Here is a 17,919-nt window from a genome sequence, read left to right as displayed (position 1 = left end):
TCCACATCGGTGAATATACGAATGACGCTGCAAGGGTCCAGTGCAAGGAACCACAGTTTTTTGCAGATGGATTAAAAGGTGGATAAACCACCTTTAGTCATTGGGTAGAAGATAACATTGTCTGTTTTTTCACCATTAAGCAGCTTTGAATCTGTTTACTGGATTTACAGAAATAAAACAGGACGAATGAAACATATGAAGAAATAACTGCAGAAGTTGGCCAACCAGGAGAGCAGCAAATATTTCTTTTATATGGACATATGCAGGACCAAACCAGCTTAGCTAAGCTAACTTGTTCGCTTTTATGTTAAATACCCGTTTTTCTAACCATCTCTTCAAAGTTGTTCATCTGACTACATATCAAGCTGATAAATACTACATTAGCCTGTAAGCTAGTTATCTGCTTGGTCAGTTATGACTCTCTCTGAAATCGTACCCAAAAGTTACGTTTTTTCAACATACTTGTGGTGCATTTCAGACGGAAATATTGGATGTTTTTGAACTGATGATTGAGGTGAACATTACAGTGACACTACGGAGTAAAGAAGTAGTTTTTGGGGGGTACAATTTAGATTTAGTTTGGGAAAATGTGTTTTGGATGGGTTTATGGCAAAAAATGTAAGTCTGGAACCCTGTTGTGGGGTAGTGGTTGGATTGAAATGACTATTCAAGTCAAGGCAACGAGTAATAAGCTGTAAATTTGAGCCAGTTCTAAAGGCAATTTTTCCACGTGAATGACAGGAGCCTTTCCTTTATTTCCCTTTTTTTGTGGTGTAGTTCAACACTACAAAAAAAAAGCAAAATGAAGAACCATTATGGAGCTAAAAGACTGGCTCATGTTACTAAGATGAATGATATGGATCTCTAATTTGGATCGGTTATACGCCAAGGTACGTACCCCGATGGGAAGCTTGTCTCTTGGCCATGGGAGTGCACCTACTCTGGGAGGGTTGAGGCATTATGAGGCTTGGATTTCCCCAAAGTTTATGAAAAAAGCACCATGTGGATGGTTTTATTTGGCAGTAAAATATTGTTCTGTCAATGAAGCTTGAAAGAGGAACATTTTACGCTTTTATAACAATCAGCACCTTAATTCTTGTGGTTCCCGTCTTTTGTTGCACTATGTAGCATGTCCTTACAAGATTTATATTAGCTATACCTTCTACGTAAGGGTTTATACCAAGGGATATACTTCCTATCGGGGGTAGGTACCTTAGTTCAACACTGGCTTTGGAAACATAAGCAAGTTCATGATCTACCAAGCCAAACATTGCCAAAATATACTGAACCAAATCGGTCTACATGATGGAATTGCAGCAAAATTGCTGCATACTTTGCACAGAAAAAAGAACAAAAATGACAGATTCATATCAAAGAAATTCTATAAAAATACTGCAATTGCATTGCATGCAAAGCAAAGTGCAAACATGGATAGCAAAAATGCATCCTTTCCTTAAATGAAGGGATGCCGACTATCCTATCTGCTGCTCATTATTAAGGGAAATCAATGTCCAATCAGGTCACTGACTTGGACTCGGAGACAGATTTCAGGCTTGCTTTGAGACAAATATTCAGTCTCTTTACTTTAGTTATAAGAGGAGTGGTATAGAAAAGTAAAAGCGGATGTTTTTAGCAGTAGAACACAATTTCAGGCAGTTTTTCGAGGACACATGCTCGTTGTAATCTGCGGTGAATACATTTGCACCCCTGCTGCAATCAGTCACTCACTAGGTGAAGACGGGTATGTTTGACATCTGTGTGTCCGAGCCCGTGTGTTAAAAGAGACCTCCAGAATGACCTCGCACATAGAGATGATGGTCATAAATTGGTCTGAAGTCTCATTTTCCCCGCAGGATTTTGACCAGCTGCCACAGCTTAGAACCCATTTCGCTCCTGCAGCAGCGGCCCCTTCGCACGCCAAGTGACAGAGTTAATGAGCACACTTTATGGCCGCGTTCGACGACCAAGGAGAAGCAAATGTAATGTGAATCACGAGGGTTGTAAATAGCACATAATAAGTAATACAAGGCTGCAGGAGACCACTGGTTTCTCATTAAAGTCACAATATGGTTGGGTTGTATAAAGCTAGTATCACAGTTAATCTAATTCACAGTTAAGAGATCATCGAAGGCCAGGATAAAAGAAACATGAGCCTCGACATTTCATAACAGGGCACTGGCAGCACAGGCTGCCACAGTAGGAGGAAATAAGGAAGGATTATGCTGCCACCTTGTGTTTTTAAAGAGCATTGCAGTGCAGGAATTATGAAACAATCTCCAGTGCAGTCTGCCTTATCACTGCTGATAAATGCAATACTTCCAATAAACCAACTAAGCTCTTAGAATATGAGAAAAGCTGGCAGTGAAGCAAGAATATGCACTTACTGGTCACTTTATTAGGTACACCTTTTCGAACCCACTTTTGCCATCAGAACTGCCTTCATTCTTTGTGACTTGGATTCAGCAAGGTGGAAACCTTCTTCTGAGATTTTTGGTCCGTATTGGCACAATAGCATTGCCCAGTTGGTGCAGATGTGTCCTTCATTTCACCACCCCTGGAAGAAGCTCCATTGGATTGAGATCTTGTTGCAAAGATGTGCTTTAATTTTGAAGGGCATACCTCCATCTCCTTTGTTTCAAGTCTAAACTGCCCCATCTCCTTAAAAATAATTGAAAACCTTAAGAAATGTGGGTTGGGTTTGTCATTAAAAGATGGTTGTGGGTCCTGATAGTAGACCAGTTGAGAACCCCTGGTTTAGACCAAGTTATGGTCCTACCATTTTGAGTGTTGAGGCAGAAATCAAGGCTCATCTGGCCAGGCAATCTTTGCCCAGTTTTGGTGAATTATTAGGTCTTAGCTGAGAGTACAGCGCCCACCGTGGTCTTCTGCTGCTGCAGCCAATCTGCTTCAAGCTTCAAACCAGTCTGGTCATTCTCCTTTGACATTTTGCCCCACAGAAATGCCTCTTTTTGGATATTTTCCATTTTTAAGTCCCAGTAGATCAGCAGTTTGTGAAATACTCAGACCAGCCTGTCTGGCTCTAAAAGCCATGCCTCATCAAAAGTATTAAATCACCGTTCTTCCCGATTCTGATGCTCCAGTCGAACTTCAGCAGATCCTGTTGAGCATTTCTGCATGCCTAAATGCAATGGTTGCTGCCATGTGATTGGCTATTGGCATTAACAAGCAGTTGAACAGGTGTGCCCAATAAAGTGATTAGTGGGAGTGTGTTAGTGACAGAAAAGTGCTTTTAATTTAAGGAAATAATTATTTATAGGCATGTATTCTAAGGAAAAATGCAAAAAGGCTCACTTCTTAAAATACAGCTGTGAAATATTGTGATTATTAGCTTACATTTAATGTCTTAACCATAAAAAGTGATGAGTTTTGTGATGTTCAACTATTTTTTAATCCAAAAAAAATCGAAAATACTTAAAAATAACCACATTGGCATTCAAACATCTAAAAGTAACCCACTGTTAGCTAAAAACGAGGGATAAGATGAGAAATATCGCAATAAATGTAGTTAGATGATTTATGAGGGTTTAATTGCACTAAAATTTATGCTACTTCCTTTATATGGAAATAGATGGCCATGTAATAAAAGAAAGCATGCGACAAACTTCCCTGTAGTCAATAAAAGACCAAATTTACGCTTAAAATCCTATTTTAATAGTCCAATATTTACATTTTTACAGATTTATGATTATGCAACCCTGCGCATGCTCACTAAAGGCCGTGAAGTCGAACTCTCACCTCGGTTATCTCCGTCGTTCTCCCCTTTCCCCCTCGTTGGCCTTCGTCAATTTCCGTCCCTTTCCGTATCCAGTCGGGTCCCGTCGACAGAGCAGATTTTTCGCTGTCGTCGTCTCCCTCGTCCTCCTCTCCGTGTTGTTGTTCTCGGTGACGCGACGGAGGTGTAGCCTGACGCGGTCTCTTACGTGTCGGTCTGAATAAAAGTGGAGCTCCGTAGACCCGGGAGTGACGAAGCGAGTCTGTGTTGGTAAGAGGATACGCATCCGATGTTTGCTAAACAGATAGATGGCTGCCCAGAGAAGTTATTTGCGGCTAATATCCGCACAAAGCCAACAAAGAGATCATGGCGGCGGTGTTGCAGAGGCTCACAAAATGAGTCAGTCTCTGCAAGGCTCGCTGGTTCGCAACACTACTGAGACATAGGTATTAATATGGGAGTGGGCTTGATATTTTTTTCATTTAATAAAAAACATTGGTGTGACTTTCAGATGTAGACAGCTATGTTAAACTGACAAATGTGAAGGTTTTTGTCGTATTTAAATTTAGGAAATAACTCGTTAGTGAAAGTGGGGTGCCCTAGTTGGACAAGAAAAAATTGGCTTACAATGCATGCAGACATTTCCCTCCATACAGCCCCACAGTTAGCAGCCTAATGCTAATACAGTCAGTCAGAGCTTAATATTTTGAACTAAGGTGTAACATTTCAACATGAATTCAAAATGCGACACTTCTTGAAAACTTAAGAAAGTAATGTTGAAATACAGGCTTTAAAAATGTAAAATTAACGGCTGATAACTCTACTAACACCCAATGCATTCCTGTTAGCCTGTTAGCATGCTAACCCAAGCGGTGAAACCCATACAGCTGAAGCTAGCCACATGCTAACTGAAAGTTGAAGAGAAGCGCATTTTAAATGTCACGCTTCGCGTCAGGTCAACACGATATTATCTACAAATAGTTTTATTATTTCATTCAGCTTAGATAAATGTTAAAAGTAGAAAATTAGATTAATATGTTTTACTAATGAAATACGTGCTAGCATGCTTAGCTAAGCCACACCCTCCCTTTGGATATCAACAAGCCAGTGCTTTCAGATTGTCTGCTGTGTTTCTGTGTTAGGAAAGCTACTTAAATATGTAGTGAGCTAAGCTACTAGTTATTCTGGTTAATTAATAAAGCTTTGCAACGCCAAAGTTAGACCCAGGAGAAATGCAGCAAGTGTAACTACAGCAGTAGTGCTAAATGAGCCTGTTTTATTTATCAAAACTGTTGTTATGGTGGTTCACACTGATGCTCTATTCGCATGGGATTAGTATTTCCTAGGGGTAATTTGTAAAAATAGCCTGGGACATCTGTGTTTTTTTTTTATCCTGAGCAAATCTACAGTGTCTGTCTTTGATTCCTGGGTAAATTACCTTCCATATTTCAGCACACACATAAGTCCAGGTAATTCTAATCCCCTGTGAATCAGCACTTCTATATTTTGGGGTGGTAAATATGTCTTTGTATGGTCTGTGCCGCTTTTTGAGTGCCTGTTTCTGATCGAAAAAATCCTAACAGAGGCAATGAATTTGATTGTCAAAGTCTTGACACATAGGCTACGTTTACAGAGAGCTTTAATTCCCCTTTAATTCTGAATAAAAATTAAATCCTCTTTAAAAATATTAAAAATGACCTTGTAAACACATAATTCTGAATGAAAATGACCATTCCGAATTAAACTTAAATCCAAAGTAAAAAGCCGTTTTATTCTGATTTTAAATCCGAATTGAATAATTCCTCGATCCTGTATACCTTCATTCTGCTTCAAATTAATTCCGGTCGTTCTGCGCATGCTCGTTCCCTTGTCTTATTTTCCATGTCATATTTTCAATTTTGCATCTCACAAGAACGACTGAAACTTGCGATTTTCTGTTTTTATTTTACATTTTGACCTTCAAGATTAACAATTTGAAATTATATGTCATATTTGGCCATTAAAATGTATGATTTTGTATTTTTATTTCATATTTTGACCTTTTCAATTCATAAATTTGACTTCATAGCTCATATTTTGACTTTTTTGATTGACATTTCAACTTTTTATCTCTTGTTTTTGCCTTTTAAAAACTTCTGGACTTGTAGTTTTGTGTTTTAACCTTCTGAACTAACCTTTTTAAAATCTCAACATCATTTATCATGAAGTTTTTTCCCCCTAATAATCCATTACTGGTTAAAATGAGGTTGACAGATCATGGTTAAATGTTGACCCGGTTAGGCTCTCCAGGTTTAAAGTGTGTTTTAAAGACTGGAATTTGTTTACTTTTTCTTCCGAAAACTTTAAGGGCATAAGTTTTATGTCTGAACTACATTTACGTATCAGTGTCAGCTAGAATTAACTTGTAGATCTCGCAAATATTGTGCATCTCTTTGTAAGTTGACAAAGGATTAGACAGTGACATCATGCTTCTTCTATGCATCTTTAGGAGTTTGATTTTGGACCGTGATCGGGTCAGTAATACAACCGTGCTACTGAAAAGATACTAAATTCAGACAATGACAACACTGCCTCCTGAAAATGCAGTTAAACTACTACAATCACTATTGATGCCAGTGTTTCAAACCTGTTATAGCACAAACCTGCATTGTACGCATGATGACACAAACATGCAATGTCTTTCCTTTTCCAGATTTTAAATGACCATGGAGGCTGCTGCAGACACACAGCAAAGTGGCGACACTGCTGTCTCTGAGCCTGAGACCCAGCAGATCACCTTAACTCAGGTAAATCTCAGCATCACTTTAAATCAGAACTCCTTTTAAGACTGTTGCACACTGACATTTATGCGTTGTTGTGGTTTGCAGGGGTCCATAGCAGCAGGCCAGGTGACGTCCACTAGTCCCACAGTCACTCTAGTTCAGTTACCCAACGGTCAGACGGTCCAGGTGCACGGAGTGATCCAGGCTGCGCAGCCCTCCGTTATTCAGTCCCCACAAGTCCAGACAGTACAGGTAAGAGGGGAACAAAGATGTGGGTTTTATTCTTCTTCTACTTCTATTAAAGCAACTGTAGTGCCCAAATTTACCTCCATAGGTTAATTAAGCACTTCTGATTATAATAATTGCTCAAACAATGACCACAGATCATTGATATGGTTAACCCTTAAATATCTAAATGTATTCGTCCCAAATGACAAGAACCTGCAGCTTTCAAAACCTGTTGTTGTTATATATATATATATATATATATAAATACTTGCACTTGAAGTCCTCATGACCAAAAATGTCAGCTTCCCTAAAACTACTGTTAAAATATTATATATTAATATTTTTTTTCCTTTTTAAATGAGTCAATCATTTAAAACTGCTTAAGCCTGAAATATACATATCAAATATTAATCATATTTTTTAGAATTTGACCCTTTAAAGGCCAATATGTTTACACACCTCTACTGTTTTAATAGAACAAAATATCACATAAAATACACATACACCATTATCCAACACCAATAGAGACACACACTTATCATTTTAGTATTAAAGCACACTTACAGAAAACAGTAAAAAGTGTGACATTTTGCAGCGTGCCTTGAATTGGAAAAAGTAGCGACACCTGGTGGACAACTATATAATATAAAATCAAAGCTAGTAGTCCAAAATGAAATCTTAACATAAAGGGATGCATTAGTTTATGTTAAGATAAATGTGGGATCAAAAAATGGCATTTTCAGTGGTTTTTAATGGGGCATTTTTGGTCCTTAGAAAGAAATTTGTTGGTTTTTGTGTAGCTCAGACATTTTGCCAAATTAGGGAGCTGAGATGACAATTCTTAACACATTTTTAAATGTTTATCCTCTGGAATATTTGAACTTTATTGAATTTAACACAGCCAAAATGTCTTAAAAAATGAATGGCACAAAATGTCCCATAATTTCACCTCCATGCCTTTTTTAGCATTTGTGTGACAGGTGAAATGTCACTGAAGTGTAAATAACCACGCCTTCAAACAGCAGTTGTGAGTACGCCTTTAGAAAAGTCATATTAAGTTGAATTTAATCTTTGACAGGACAATAGAACCAAATCATAAGCCAGTGGAAGATGCACAGTCCCTGCACAGTCATTTTTGTTGTTGAGTTTTGAGGATTTAAGTTTGATTTTTGCTCACAGATTTCCACTGTTGGCGAGAGCGAGGACTCTCAGGAATCTGTAGACAGCGTGACAGATTCTCAGAAGAGGAGAGAGATTCTGTCTAGAAGACCTTCTTATAGGTTTGTCCAACATCTTACCACAAACATATCTGTGTATTTTATCTATGTTTTACTTTGAGGTTTTCATCCTGAAGAAGCTTTAGCCTGGAACTTCAGCTCAAGCCTCCAAAGGAATGAAAATGATCAGTTTCTCTGATTTTCTCTTTACAGAAAGATTTTGAACGACTTATCGTCAGATGTTCCAGCAGTGCCTCGAATCGAAGAAGAGAAGTCGGAGGATGACTCAGCCCCAGCAATCACCACAGTCACCATGCCCACTCCCATCTATCAGACCAGCAGCGGCCAGTACAGTCAGTACAGCGATATTTCTCTCTCTGCCTGCTTTCTGTATGTGTTCTAGGTTTTTTACTCTCTGGCATAAGTCACAGTGAACATATCATCTCCTTGCAGTCGCCATTACTCAAGGCGGAGCCATCCAGCTGGCCAACAACGGCACAGATGGAGTACAGGGCCTGCAGACTCTGACCATGGCCAACGCTGCCGCGGCTCAGCCGGGCGCCACCATCCTGCAGTACGCTCAGACGAGTGACGGGCAGCAGATCCTTGTTCCCAGCAACCAAGTGGTTGTACAAGGTGGGAATAACCAGAAATGAAGAGGAGAGATCAGCCAAAAAACGGCACTTTTAAAAGAACAGAATTATTGCACTTCTTAAAGTAAACAATGTATGCATTTGTCCATCAGCTGCCTCTGGAGACGTCCAGGCCTATCAGATCCGCACAGCTCCAACCAGCACCATCACTTCTGGGGTCGTCATGGCAACCTCGCCGGCACTTGGTTCAGGGAGCACGGAGGAGGTAACGCGCAAAAGAGAAGTCCGACTTATGAAAAACAGGTACATCTATTAAGATTTTAAGATTTTGAATGCTTCTGTAGCTGCTCCTTTTGTTTTTAAGCCACTCAGTTCACAGTAGAGACATCAGTGTGTGCTTTGTTTTTGATAATACAAGCGTGGATCTGAAATTATCTTCCTTACATGGAGGATTCACATCTAATGAAGAAGAAAGATGGTAAAAAGTGGTGCCAACCCTCGCTGGTTTGGTCAGCATTTTATACCTGTTTATTGACTGAATCAATAGATTTGGGCAAACTATTCAAAACCGCAGTTCTCAATGTGAGGGTTGCCATATACCTAAAAAAACTAAGAATATTTTAAAGATTTCGACTTTGTATTTTACCACTTTTAATAAAAATATACAGTGCTTAACAAATTTATTAGACCACCACCCAAAGTAAGGTTTATGCCACAGCAGCATCATGAAGTGCTTTAATGAGGACTCTTTCATTTTCAGTAAGCTCTAGGCAGTTTACCATTTTGAACAGGAATGAGGAATTTCAAACTGAATCCATCGTTTTATACCCACATTTGAGCCGGCTCACTGGGCTTCTCTGAGAAGTCAGAAATTAATTAAGCATAACATTCAACCACTACAACTCATTTTTCTCTTCAGGAATGCAAGTAAATAACTATAATTTGACATATTAATCAAGAAATATTAATGTGCTTTTCTATTTTTTTTTCAGGTTTTTTGTAAATCAGTAAATTTGAAAATTAATGGATAACAATAATAATTATATTTTAACATTAAAAATATCATTTGGGTTAAAGAGCGTCTACATATTGGTGTATTAACCATTGCAGAAACAAAAAAATGATTTTGGTAATTACCAATGCTGTTAATTTAGGGCAGCTGTGGCATAAACCTTACTTTGGGTGGTGGTCTGATAAATTTGTTACGCACTGTATGGAAAAAATTAGTTAAATACAAAATAAAAACACAGTAATTTGGTGAGATTAATGCTGAAATCAAAGTAGTGTTCAAAAAAGCTTAATAAAGTAAGTCTGCACATACGCCCATCTGTAGAGTTGTCTGGCCCCCTGACAGACCCAGAGAACAGGCCCTCCCCAGCTGTGATTTATTGATGATGTCAGTGCATGTGTGTTTCATCAGTAGCGTTGGTGCTAGCATCCTGGCTAACTTTCCCCTAATTTTGGAGCTGAAAAGGGTGACACACTATTATTGGGTTCTAATAGGGAACTTATTAATTTGTGCCACTTTTTAACCACTTTTCCCACCAAATTTGGCCACTTTCCATTATTTTTTGCACAATTCAGACCCATTTTTGCCATTTAACACCAATTTTGCCAACTTTCAACCCGCTTTAATCACTTTCTCCCACTTATTTTTGCCAAATTGTCATTTTTAAACTTTTCCGCCATGATGTCTGCCTAATTTTGCCACTTCTAAAACAAGTCTTGTCTCTCTCTGTCCTTTGTTGCCTCTGTTGACCCATTATTGTCCCTATGAACCCATTTTTATGCCCATTTTTCTGCCTCAGTTGACCATTTCGCCAGGTTAAACCAAGATTTCCCACTTTAAAATTACATTTCATTGAATTTTCTGCCCATTTCTGCCACTTCTTAATCCCTTTTTGCCACTTGTAACAAATTTATGTTACTTTTAAAATCCCACTCCACAACCTTTACCACCAATTTTTGCCATTGTTAACCCATTCGATTTGAAGAGATTTACATTTTTAAGGCTATTCTATGGCACAGATTGATGAATAAAGATATTCGTTGCTTTGATAAGAATGGCTATTACTCGGTTTGAATATAAACTACGGTTATCACAGCTTAACTTTACAATGGATCATGGTTTTCCTCACATCCATGGTCCCCCAGGCTGGCTGGGTCCCAGAAATCTCTCCCTTTATCTCCCCTCATGGGTGGCCATGACTGCACATGACTATTCTTGAATGTGTGGGCTGTGTTCAACCACCTTCAGGTACAGTGGTGGTCCCCGGTCTCTGGCATCATTATTTTGGGGCTGAAAAGGTTGAGAACCACTGAATGTGTAGCTCAAAGCAACTGTGATGAGGATTTCTGACATAATAATGCAGACACTCTTAGAAATTAGTCTGTACAGCAAAATAAGCAGATTTTTTTGGCTGGGTTTTGTTTATGTTGATAAAAAATAGAAAGACTTGATGTCTCCCCCTTCATCCCTTTGTCCCACATCTATGCCAGAGGATAACGAGGGAAGGAAACCTCATCTTTGGTCCCAGGTGAAGGGTCCCATATATCTAAACTGCAGCTTTGTTGAAGTAACTAGGTCATGTAAACAGGTCAAGCTACTGCAGCCATGTGTGCATGTTCAGACTTAATGCAGACACACTCACCCTCATGGTCTTTACGTCTCACAGGGAGGCCGCTCGAGAGTGCCGCAGGAAGAAGAAGGAGTACGTCAAGTGTCTGGAGAACCGCGTGGCCGTGCTGGAGAACCAGAACAAAACCCTCATCGAGGAACTCAAAGCTCTCAAAGACTTGTACTGCCACAAATCAGAGTAGAAAAAACATCACCGAACGCCTGCCGGGTGCCCCGTCTGCCCCCCCTTCCCAAATGTACAGAGACTCAGCACAGAGCACCTGGAAGCCACGCTCACTTTTCTACTCTTTGCTTTCTTTTTAAAAACTGCAAAATATCTGTATAAAGACTCACCAGGAATAGGAAATCAAACACCATGCTGATTCAGCGATTTCTGTTCACATCAGTTTCCCATGAAAAGGTGGAGCAATGATGCAGGGTCCTAGTGGTGGATAAAGAACCACAGAAGGGACGCATTCCAGTCACTGGTGCCTGGACTTAACGGGCAACATCACCAGCAACGGAGCAACATCACTGATGGAACTTTTTACAGTGTAACCCCTCAAGAAACTTGGATCGTTTGAGACTTTACCTTCGTGTGCTGCGTTTGTAACTGTAACCGCGCTCCTGCATTAACTTCTGTTACTAATGCTTTGAACTTAGACGGGCTGTGTCATGGATGTTTTTATCTTTTAGCAATGTTTTCATTGACATGTTGGATTTGCTCGCATCATGCCATTTTTTTTTTACTTTAATTTGCTCTGCCTTGTCATCAAAAAAGTTGTGTTATGTTGGGTTGTTAAATGGTTTTTATGTTAAATGTAGCTTTAAAAAAACGCTTGGAAAAGGCTCATATGGAACATTTATGGTTACAGAACTCCTCATTATAGGATGCATATAGGATGCATGTTTCCATTCATAGAAGTTGGGCTCTTTGTTTCTGGTTCCCAAAAATCTTTAAAAATACGTCCGAAGATATGATAAAGCAGGCAATGAAATGTACTTCCTGCGTGCTGTAAAGTTGTACTAATGGCAAAATTTGCTGCTTGTATAACAAATAATATTATTGGGGTCAAGCTGTTTTTTTGTTCCCCTATCTTTTAGTGATATTTGAACCCATGTTTATCCTCATTTTCATTTTGAGCACACCAAAAACAAAGAGCCTTAGCTGCTAAGTAATGAATGTATGGAAGCCCTAACCTGCAATTTCCACAATGTCCGTGTCCAAAGCACTCTGTTGCACCACGATTGAACTACGCTTGACAGCACACGTGTTCGCCCACTGAAGCAGCTTGATCACTAGCTCACATTGCAACAACAAACAAACTGCATGTTTACCTTAAAAGACACTGTTATGACCTAATGTGGGAGAAAAGCTGTTAAAAAGTGGCAAAAAAAGCTGCCAGCCTGGTCTTTGTTGTGTTCTGTGGTCCAGCATGTTTTGAGCAGCAAAGCAACCAGTGACTTGCTGCCTATTTGCTTCCTTTTTTAAACCAAATGTTGATTTAGTGACAAGATAAACGTCATGGGGCTTTGATGCTTTTCTTGACTGACTTCCCGTCTGGGGGCTGCAGAATCCGGTGAATGCCGAGATAACACTGCACAAGACCTGACGTGATTAAAACGCCACCCCGTTTGTTGTGCATTAAGCAGCTGCTTCACTGCTCAGAACATGCTGCAATGCAGGGTTTTTGCGCCACTTTTTAACCGCTTTTCTCCCTCATTTGTTCACAACATGGCTTTCATATTAAAACAGGGGATATACCGTTATTCTTCAGGTTTTGATGTAACCAATGGAAAATTCCCCCTTTCACTCTGTATTGCAAGCAGAGTGCCTTTTTAACTGATTTTCTCCCTCGTTCACTTTCAAAACACAATGCATTCATAAAGAAACCTGAGTATACTGTTAATGAAGATAAACCTACTGCGGAGCTGATTTACTGCCCGTTTGCTTCCTGTTTAGGTGTAGTTTTCAAATAGTGACTGGGAAAAAGACTTTCTGACTTCCTGTATGGGTACTTCATAATCTGATGTTTCAAAATACATTACATTGATAAGAAAAACAGGAAGTATACCTTTAAGAAACTCACTTTAGTGGAGAGCTGATTTGCTGCAATTTGCTTCCTGTTTAGATGCAGTGCTCAAATTGTGAAAGGATAAACACTTCCTGTTTGGATGCTGCAAAATTTGGTGTCTAAGCTCCACTTTTAACTTGCTTTTTCATCTAAAAGGGTGGCTGCAGAAAATTCATGCTGAGACACAACTGCTTTACCACAAGTGCATGGATATGCCACTCTCCATGTACTGCACGAGACCTAAAGCGACTGTAAACTCATCCCATTCACTGTAAATCACAAGTGGCACCGCTTTTTAACGGCTTTTCCCCCTCATTTGGCCATAACTGCATTTAACAAAGACAGGAATGTACCGTTCAGAAAACAGACCTTGCGTAGTGCTAAGTTGACTGAAAACACTCCTAACCAAGGAGAAGTGGGGGAGGGCAGAGCGACTTGTGAGCTTTGAGCTTTTTCACGACAATCACTACAGATTGAGAGCTCAACTACCGTATTACAGCTAGTAAATGGGCACACTCCATACAGGGAAATTGGATGGTACTAAAAGATAAACAGCTGCACAGAAGTGGCTACGAGGACGATGGGTTGGATTTGCAACGACAGATTCTGGATTTTACAGTTGATCTGCCTGAGAGCGTACTGTGCAGATGACATATGTGGAAATTGCAGGCAATAGTGCATGCATTCAAACAATTTATTATGCCCACTTCCTGTGTTAAGAAGAAACTTGGCTGTTTTCTTGATCTAAACTTACTTGCATCATTATCTTGGCTTGACAGCACTGGTATTATTGTTTATTTCAGTCATTTTTTTCAGAATTTAAGAAATTATTTTTGGAAAAACAGCACTGCTATGTCAAGACAACCATAAGAGTAAGTAAAAATGTTGAGAAAACAGCCCACATTTACTCCTTGTCACATGAAAATTGTTACTCTTGGGGGGTACAAAAAGAAGCATTGTACTGTCTTAAAATCTGTACTCTCCTTTAATGGTTTGTTTTAGAGAAATTTGCGTTAATTTTGTACAACTTGGAATGCAAACATGTTTTTGTGCGATGTGTTTGATAGCACCACGACCCAGGATATTGTGGCGTCAGCAGAGGCCGTCTTCAAAATCAGTTTACAGGGATGCAGAGTGGCATGAGCACCTTCCTTGCATATACAATCCAACCACATTTCACAGGCTGAACGGTGAGATCCACTGATGATTAGTCAAGATCTGTGAGGGTTTTTAGCTTCACAGAATCATCATGCATTAGACATTAAAAGTTTTTATATGTCACCAAGTACAACACATGTCAAACTCAACTAAAGGAAAGTTGCGGCTGACTCCTGAATAATTCACCGTGAACAAAGCAGATATTTTATGATCATGGAATGCCATATTGTATTATTTTAGCTATTATGTATTGTCATGACATAGATTGCTTTTTTATGTTGCTTTTCATTAATTTTGTATTCACAATTTCTAAATGTCAGCACCAACTTGTATGATACAGTGCATTATGTTAGAGCTATTCAAATATTACATTTTTGGCAGCTGTTAATAAATGTGTTTCTGGTATTCTTCGAGTGTTTTTAGAGATTTTATTTGAATTAGTACAAAAACTAGGCATTTACAAATCCCTCCTTTGTTTCAGTTTCCAGGCTTTATACACGTGAATGTCCCGTTGATTTTCATAGTACACCTCTTCTACCGAAAACTGCTTCTTCAGCATGCCTAAAAAGTTCGTATCACGCTCATACCGGATCTTGCAAGCCAGTAACACTACTGTAGTGTCCGAGCATAAGTGGTCCAGAGTCTGCAGTAAAGGCACGAAGGTGTTCTCCAGGTAAATGATGTCAGCCCCGAGCACGATGTCAAACCCCCCAGCTGGGTAACGTTCAAGACCCTCGCCCCATGTCAGCTCGGATACAGTCACTGATACCTGGGAGTCCTGGGGCAGGTTTGCTTTCACGTTCGCTGATAGGAAGTCCAGGGCAGGCTCTCTGTCTGTGATGGTCACTTTTGCGTCTAGAGAATTTAAATTAAAATGTTTTTAATACACATGCAGCAATACCTCATGAGACAAAAAGCTGCCCAGACATCGTTTACAATAATGTGACAAAAACACACATTGCAATACTGTTTTAGGCCAGCAGAGGGTGTCTTATGCTTTTCTCTTGTTTCACCTTGAGTTTGCATCTGGTTGACATACAGTACTGTGCAGAAGTTTTAGGCACTAACGGTTCTTCACAAGTCCTGACGTTTCACAACCCCAGGCTGAAGAGAGGAGGGAGGGCGGCCAGAGTCAGCGTCGACACATTTTACACGTACATGTGTCGCTCAGCAGCCAAGGTCAAGCTTAACAGCATTTCTTTTGTCCTGACCTTTGCATCCCTGGTAATACGCCCAGCAACCACCAACAGTTTTCAGGTGCTTAGAACATACACACGACAACCAGGGGGTTGTGGCAACCATCCTTACCCCCCCCCCCAACAGTACCCTAGGCTATGTTTAAGCACCACATCTACCTATAACTTCGCCCTAAAGCTGTGGTTTTTGTTTTCATCAGATTATTTTCCCATGCCCTTGGTAATGTACAAAAACATCCAGAGCATGACCTGGGTTGTGTCAATCCCACTTCCTGCCCGATAGGGCACCCAGGTTGGCGTACTCGCCATTACACGCCTTACTTCAGCCTCAAATTTTGGACCAAACATGCCTAAAAAACTTCTGCACAGTGTATATTTCTCTAATAAAATCAATCAATAAATAAAATAAAGCTGTTTTACCTTGGTTGTACCACCTGGCATGGAAAGTGTATTTCTTCTCCTAAGCAAAATTGTACTTTACTTTTTTTATTTATATATTTACCTGATACCTCCTTTACAGTTAAATATCATTTATTTCATGTAGTAACTTTTTTTGCAGTTTCACCTCCGGAAATACTGATTGCGCCACCTGACATATAAAACTAATTTAAAAAAAAAAAAAACTACACATATTATTACTTTTGTTCCAAGGTTGTTATAGTTAACTAAAACTAACTAAATAATTTAAATTAAAATGTCAAAATAATTTTTGTTAACTGAAACTAAATAAAAACTACGCTTTAAAAAAAACAACTAAAACTAAATTCTGTGCTTAGAAAACTGATTAAAATTAAATTAAAGACAAAATCTCCTATTATATCACCTGTATTTTAAAAATAAAATTAAGACTTTAATGGTAAAATAGATTTTTAGCAGTTTTCACATTGGTTGTACCACCTGACATGGTGATTCTCTCCAGAATTAAGAGGGGAACATATTGTGCGAAATTCTGAGTTTCAAAATAAAATACCCATGATTACAGTTGCTCCATAACACCGTAACACCAATCGTATTTCAGTTAACTTTACAGGTTCAAACAACTTTTAAAACAGAATTCAACTATCCCAGCTGATTTGACAGACTTTTTAGTCTCTGTGCAGTGACATCGCAAAGACATGGAGAATTGCATAACGTTTCATATCTTGTGTACACCTTTTCAACCACAACTATCATGTGGAACTTTAATTTGAAGGATTCCTAATTGTTCAGTACTGTTAAACTCACCCATTAAAGCAGCCACAATGCCCACCAGTCCAGTTCCAGCTCCCAGTTCAATGACCTCCTTCCCCTTCAAGTCCACCTTCCCCAGCTCCAGGTACATGCACATGACAACCGCCTGAAACACACGTAATATACCTTTAATCACACAAGCGCCACACTGGAGGAAAAGCATTTACGTTTCTATCACTTAATCTGTCATTTACCGCATCCCAAACGACTGCTGCCACCCCGTGTTTTTTCCAGTCTTGAGCTAGGCGCAAGTCGTGATTTGCAAACCGAAACTGTGCCGATGAATTGTGGAATTTGGAAAGCGCGGGCAGTGAATTTTCTACGTAGGGAACCAGAGCCATGCTGGAAAATAAAAAGAAGAAACACTGCAGTCATATTTTGCATGTGCGCATGCGCTATGCAATTCTTCTTCGTGGTTTTCAGACAGTTGGGCATTCGTGAGTGCCACCTCCTGGATAAGCTATTACTACCGTGTCACTATTTTCTTTTATCCTATCCTGATTCTTTTGTTAAAATATCAGACGAAGTCTGACTCTTTCAATCGCACAACAAGCTACGAGGTAGTTTGGTTTAATTTGAGTCCAAAAGGTAGTTAACGGTTACTTTCCAATCCGTTTCATATCAATGAGTAACACAAGCCAATCACTGAACACTGTGGTTCACAGTGGCCAATCAGAAAGCTGGATATTCTAACGGGCGTGCCGGCAATGTTTTTTCAACTATGGTTTTTTGCTCCTAAATGGATGGGGCGGTACCTGCATGGAAAAGAGATGGTGAAGTCTGAAACATTAAGCGTCAAAATGGCTTCCGTGTCATTTGCGTTGTCGTTTTCAAAATAAAAGACAATACAGCAACAACAAAGACATGCTAAATTAAAGGCTAAGACTGTAAATAAAAATCAAATCGCGGAAAATAACTGTGTCTATCTCCGCTGTCCTATTTTTTGGACGATTCTGCAATTTCTTTTCATTGTTTCTTTTTTAATTATTTTATATACTTATTGTGTTACATATTGCAGGTTTTAAATTGCTATTGGTTTATTAGACAGTTGATTTTGGAAATTTTGATTTTCATGCATTTCTGTGAAAACCTGTAATCTCAGATGAAATC

At 39.3% G+C, this 17,919-nt stretch overlaps 2 protein-coding genes across 3 annotated transcripts; one reads left to right on the top strand and one right to left on the bottom strand.

The window, feature by feature from the left end:
* Positions 1-3,852: 3,852 nt before the first annotated feature.
* LOC121506134 (cyclic AMP-responsive element-binding protein 1-like) lies at positions 3,853-14,788 on the top strand. 2 transcript variants are annotated; one of them, XM_041781724.1, is made up of 8 exons: positions 3,853-4,003; positions 6,426-6,519; positions 6,601-6,747; positions 7,903-8,003; positions 8,154-8,293; positions 8,394-8,576; positions 8,686-8,836; positions 11,209-14,788. In XM_041781724.1, the coding sequence occupies exons 2-8, from the start codon at positions 6,433-6,435 to the stop codon at positions 11,351-11,353; spliced, it is 954 nt and encodes a 317-aa protein (XP_041637658.1). In that variant the 5' UTR covers positions 3,853-4,003; positions 6,426-6,432; the 3' UTR covers positions 11,354-14,788. The 2 variants fall into 2 exon arrangements, with proteins under 2 accessions (XP_041637658.1, XP_041637660.1); XM_041781726.1 differs by lacking the exon at positions 3,853-4,003 and adding an exon at positions 4,027-4,179.
* Positions 14,789-14,797: 9 nt separating this feature from the next.
* mettl21a (methyltransferase like 21A) lies at positions 14,798-17,196 on the bottom strand. Its single transcript, XM_041781727.1, has 3 exons — positions 17,004-17,196; positions 16,804-16,915; positions 14,798-15,238 (listed from the first exon to the last, which is right to left on the bottom strand). Exons 1-3 carry the CDS (start codon positions 17,148-17,150, stop codon positions 14,841-14,843), a joined length of 657 nt encoding a protein of 218 aa, XP_041637661.1. The 5' UTR covers positions 17,151-17,196; the 3' UTR covers positions 14,798-14,840.
* Positions 17,197-17,919: the final 723 nt, after the last annotated feature.

The sequence above is a fragment of the Cheilinus undulatus genome, linkage group 24, assembly GCF_018320785.1.
Source record: "Cheilinus undulatus linkage group 24, ASM1832078v1, whole genome shotgun sequence".
Classification (NCBI taxonomy): domain Eukaryota; kingdom Metazoa; phylum Chordata; class Actinopteri; order Labriformes; family Labridae; genus Cheilinus; species Cheilinus undulatus.
This window is presented reverse-complemented; position numbering and strand designations above follow the sequence as displayed.

Excerpts from the sequence above, each read along its gene's own strand:
- LOC121506134 (XM_041781724.1), top strand. The coding sequence starts at position 6,433 with ATGACCATGGAGGCTGCTGCAGACACACAGCAAAGTGGCGACACTGCT. Across the intron at positions 6,748-7,902 it reads CACAAGTCCAGACAGTACAG|ATTTCCACTGTTGGCGAGAG; the intron begins GTAAGAGGGGAA and ends TTTTGCTCACAG. Across the intron at positions 8,577-8,685 it reads CAACCAAGTGGTTGTACAAG|CTGCCTCTGGAGACGTCCAG; the intron begins GTGGGAATAACC and ends TTTGTCCATCAG.
- mettl21a (XM_041781727.1), bottom strand. The coding sequence starts at position 17,150 with ATGGCTCTGGTTCCCTACGTAGAAAATTCACTGCCCGCGCTTTCCAAA. Across the intron at positions 16,916-17,003 it reads CAGCAGTCGTTTGGGATGCG|GCGGTTGTCATGTGCATGTA; the intron begins GTAAATGACAGA and ends CGTGTGTTTCAG. Across the intron at positions 15,239-16,803 it reads CATTGTGGCTGCTTTAATGG|ACGCAAAAGTGACCATCACA; the intron begins GTGAGTTTAACA and ends TAAATTCTCTAG.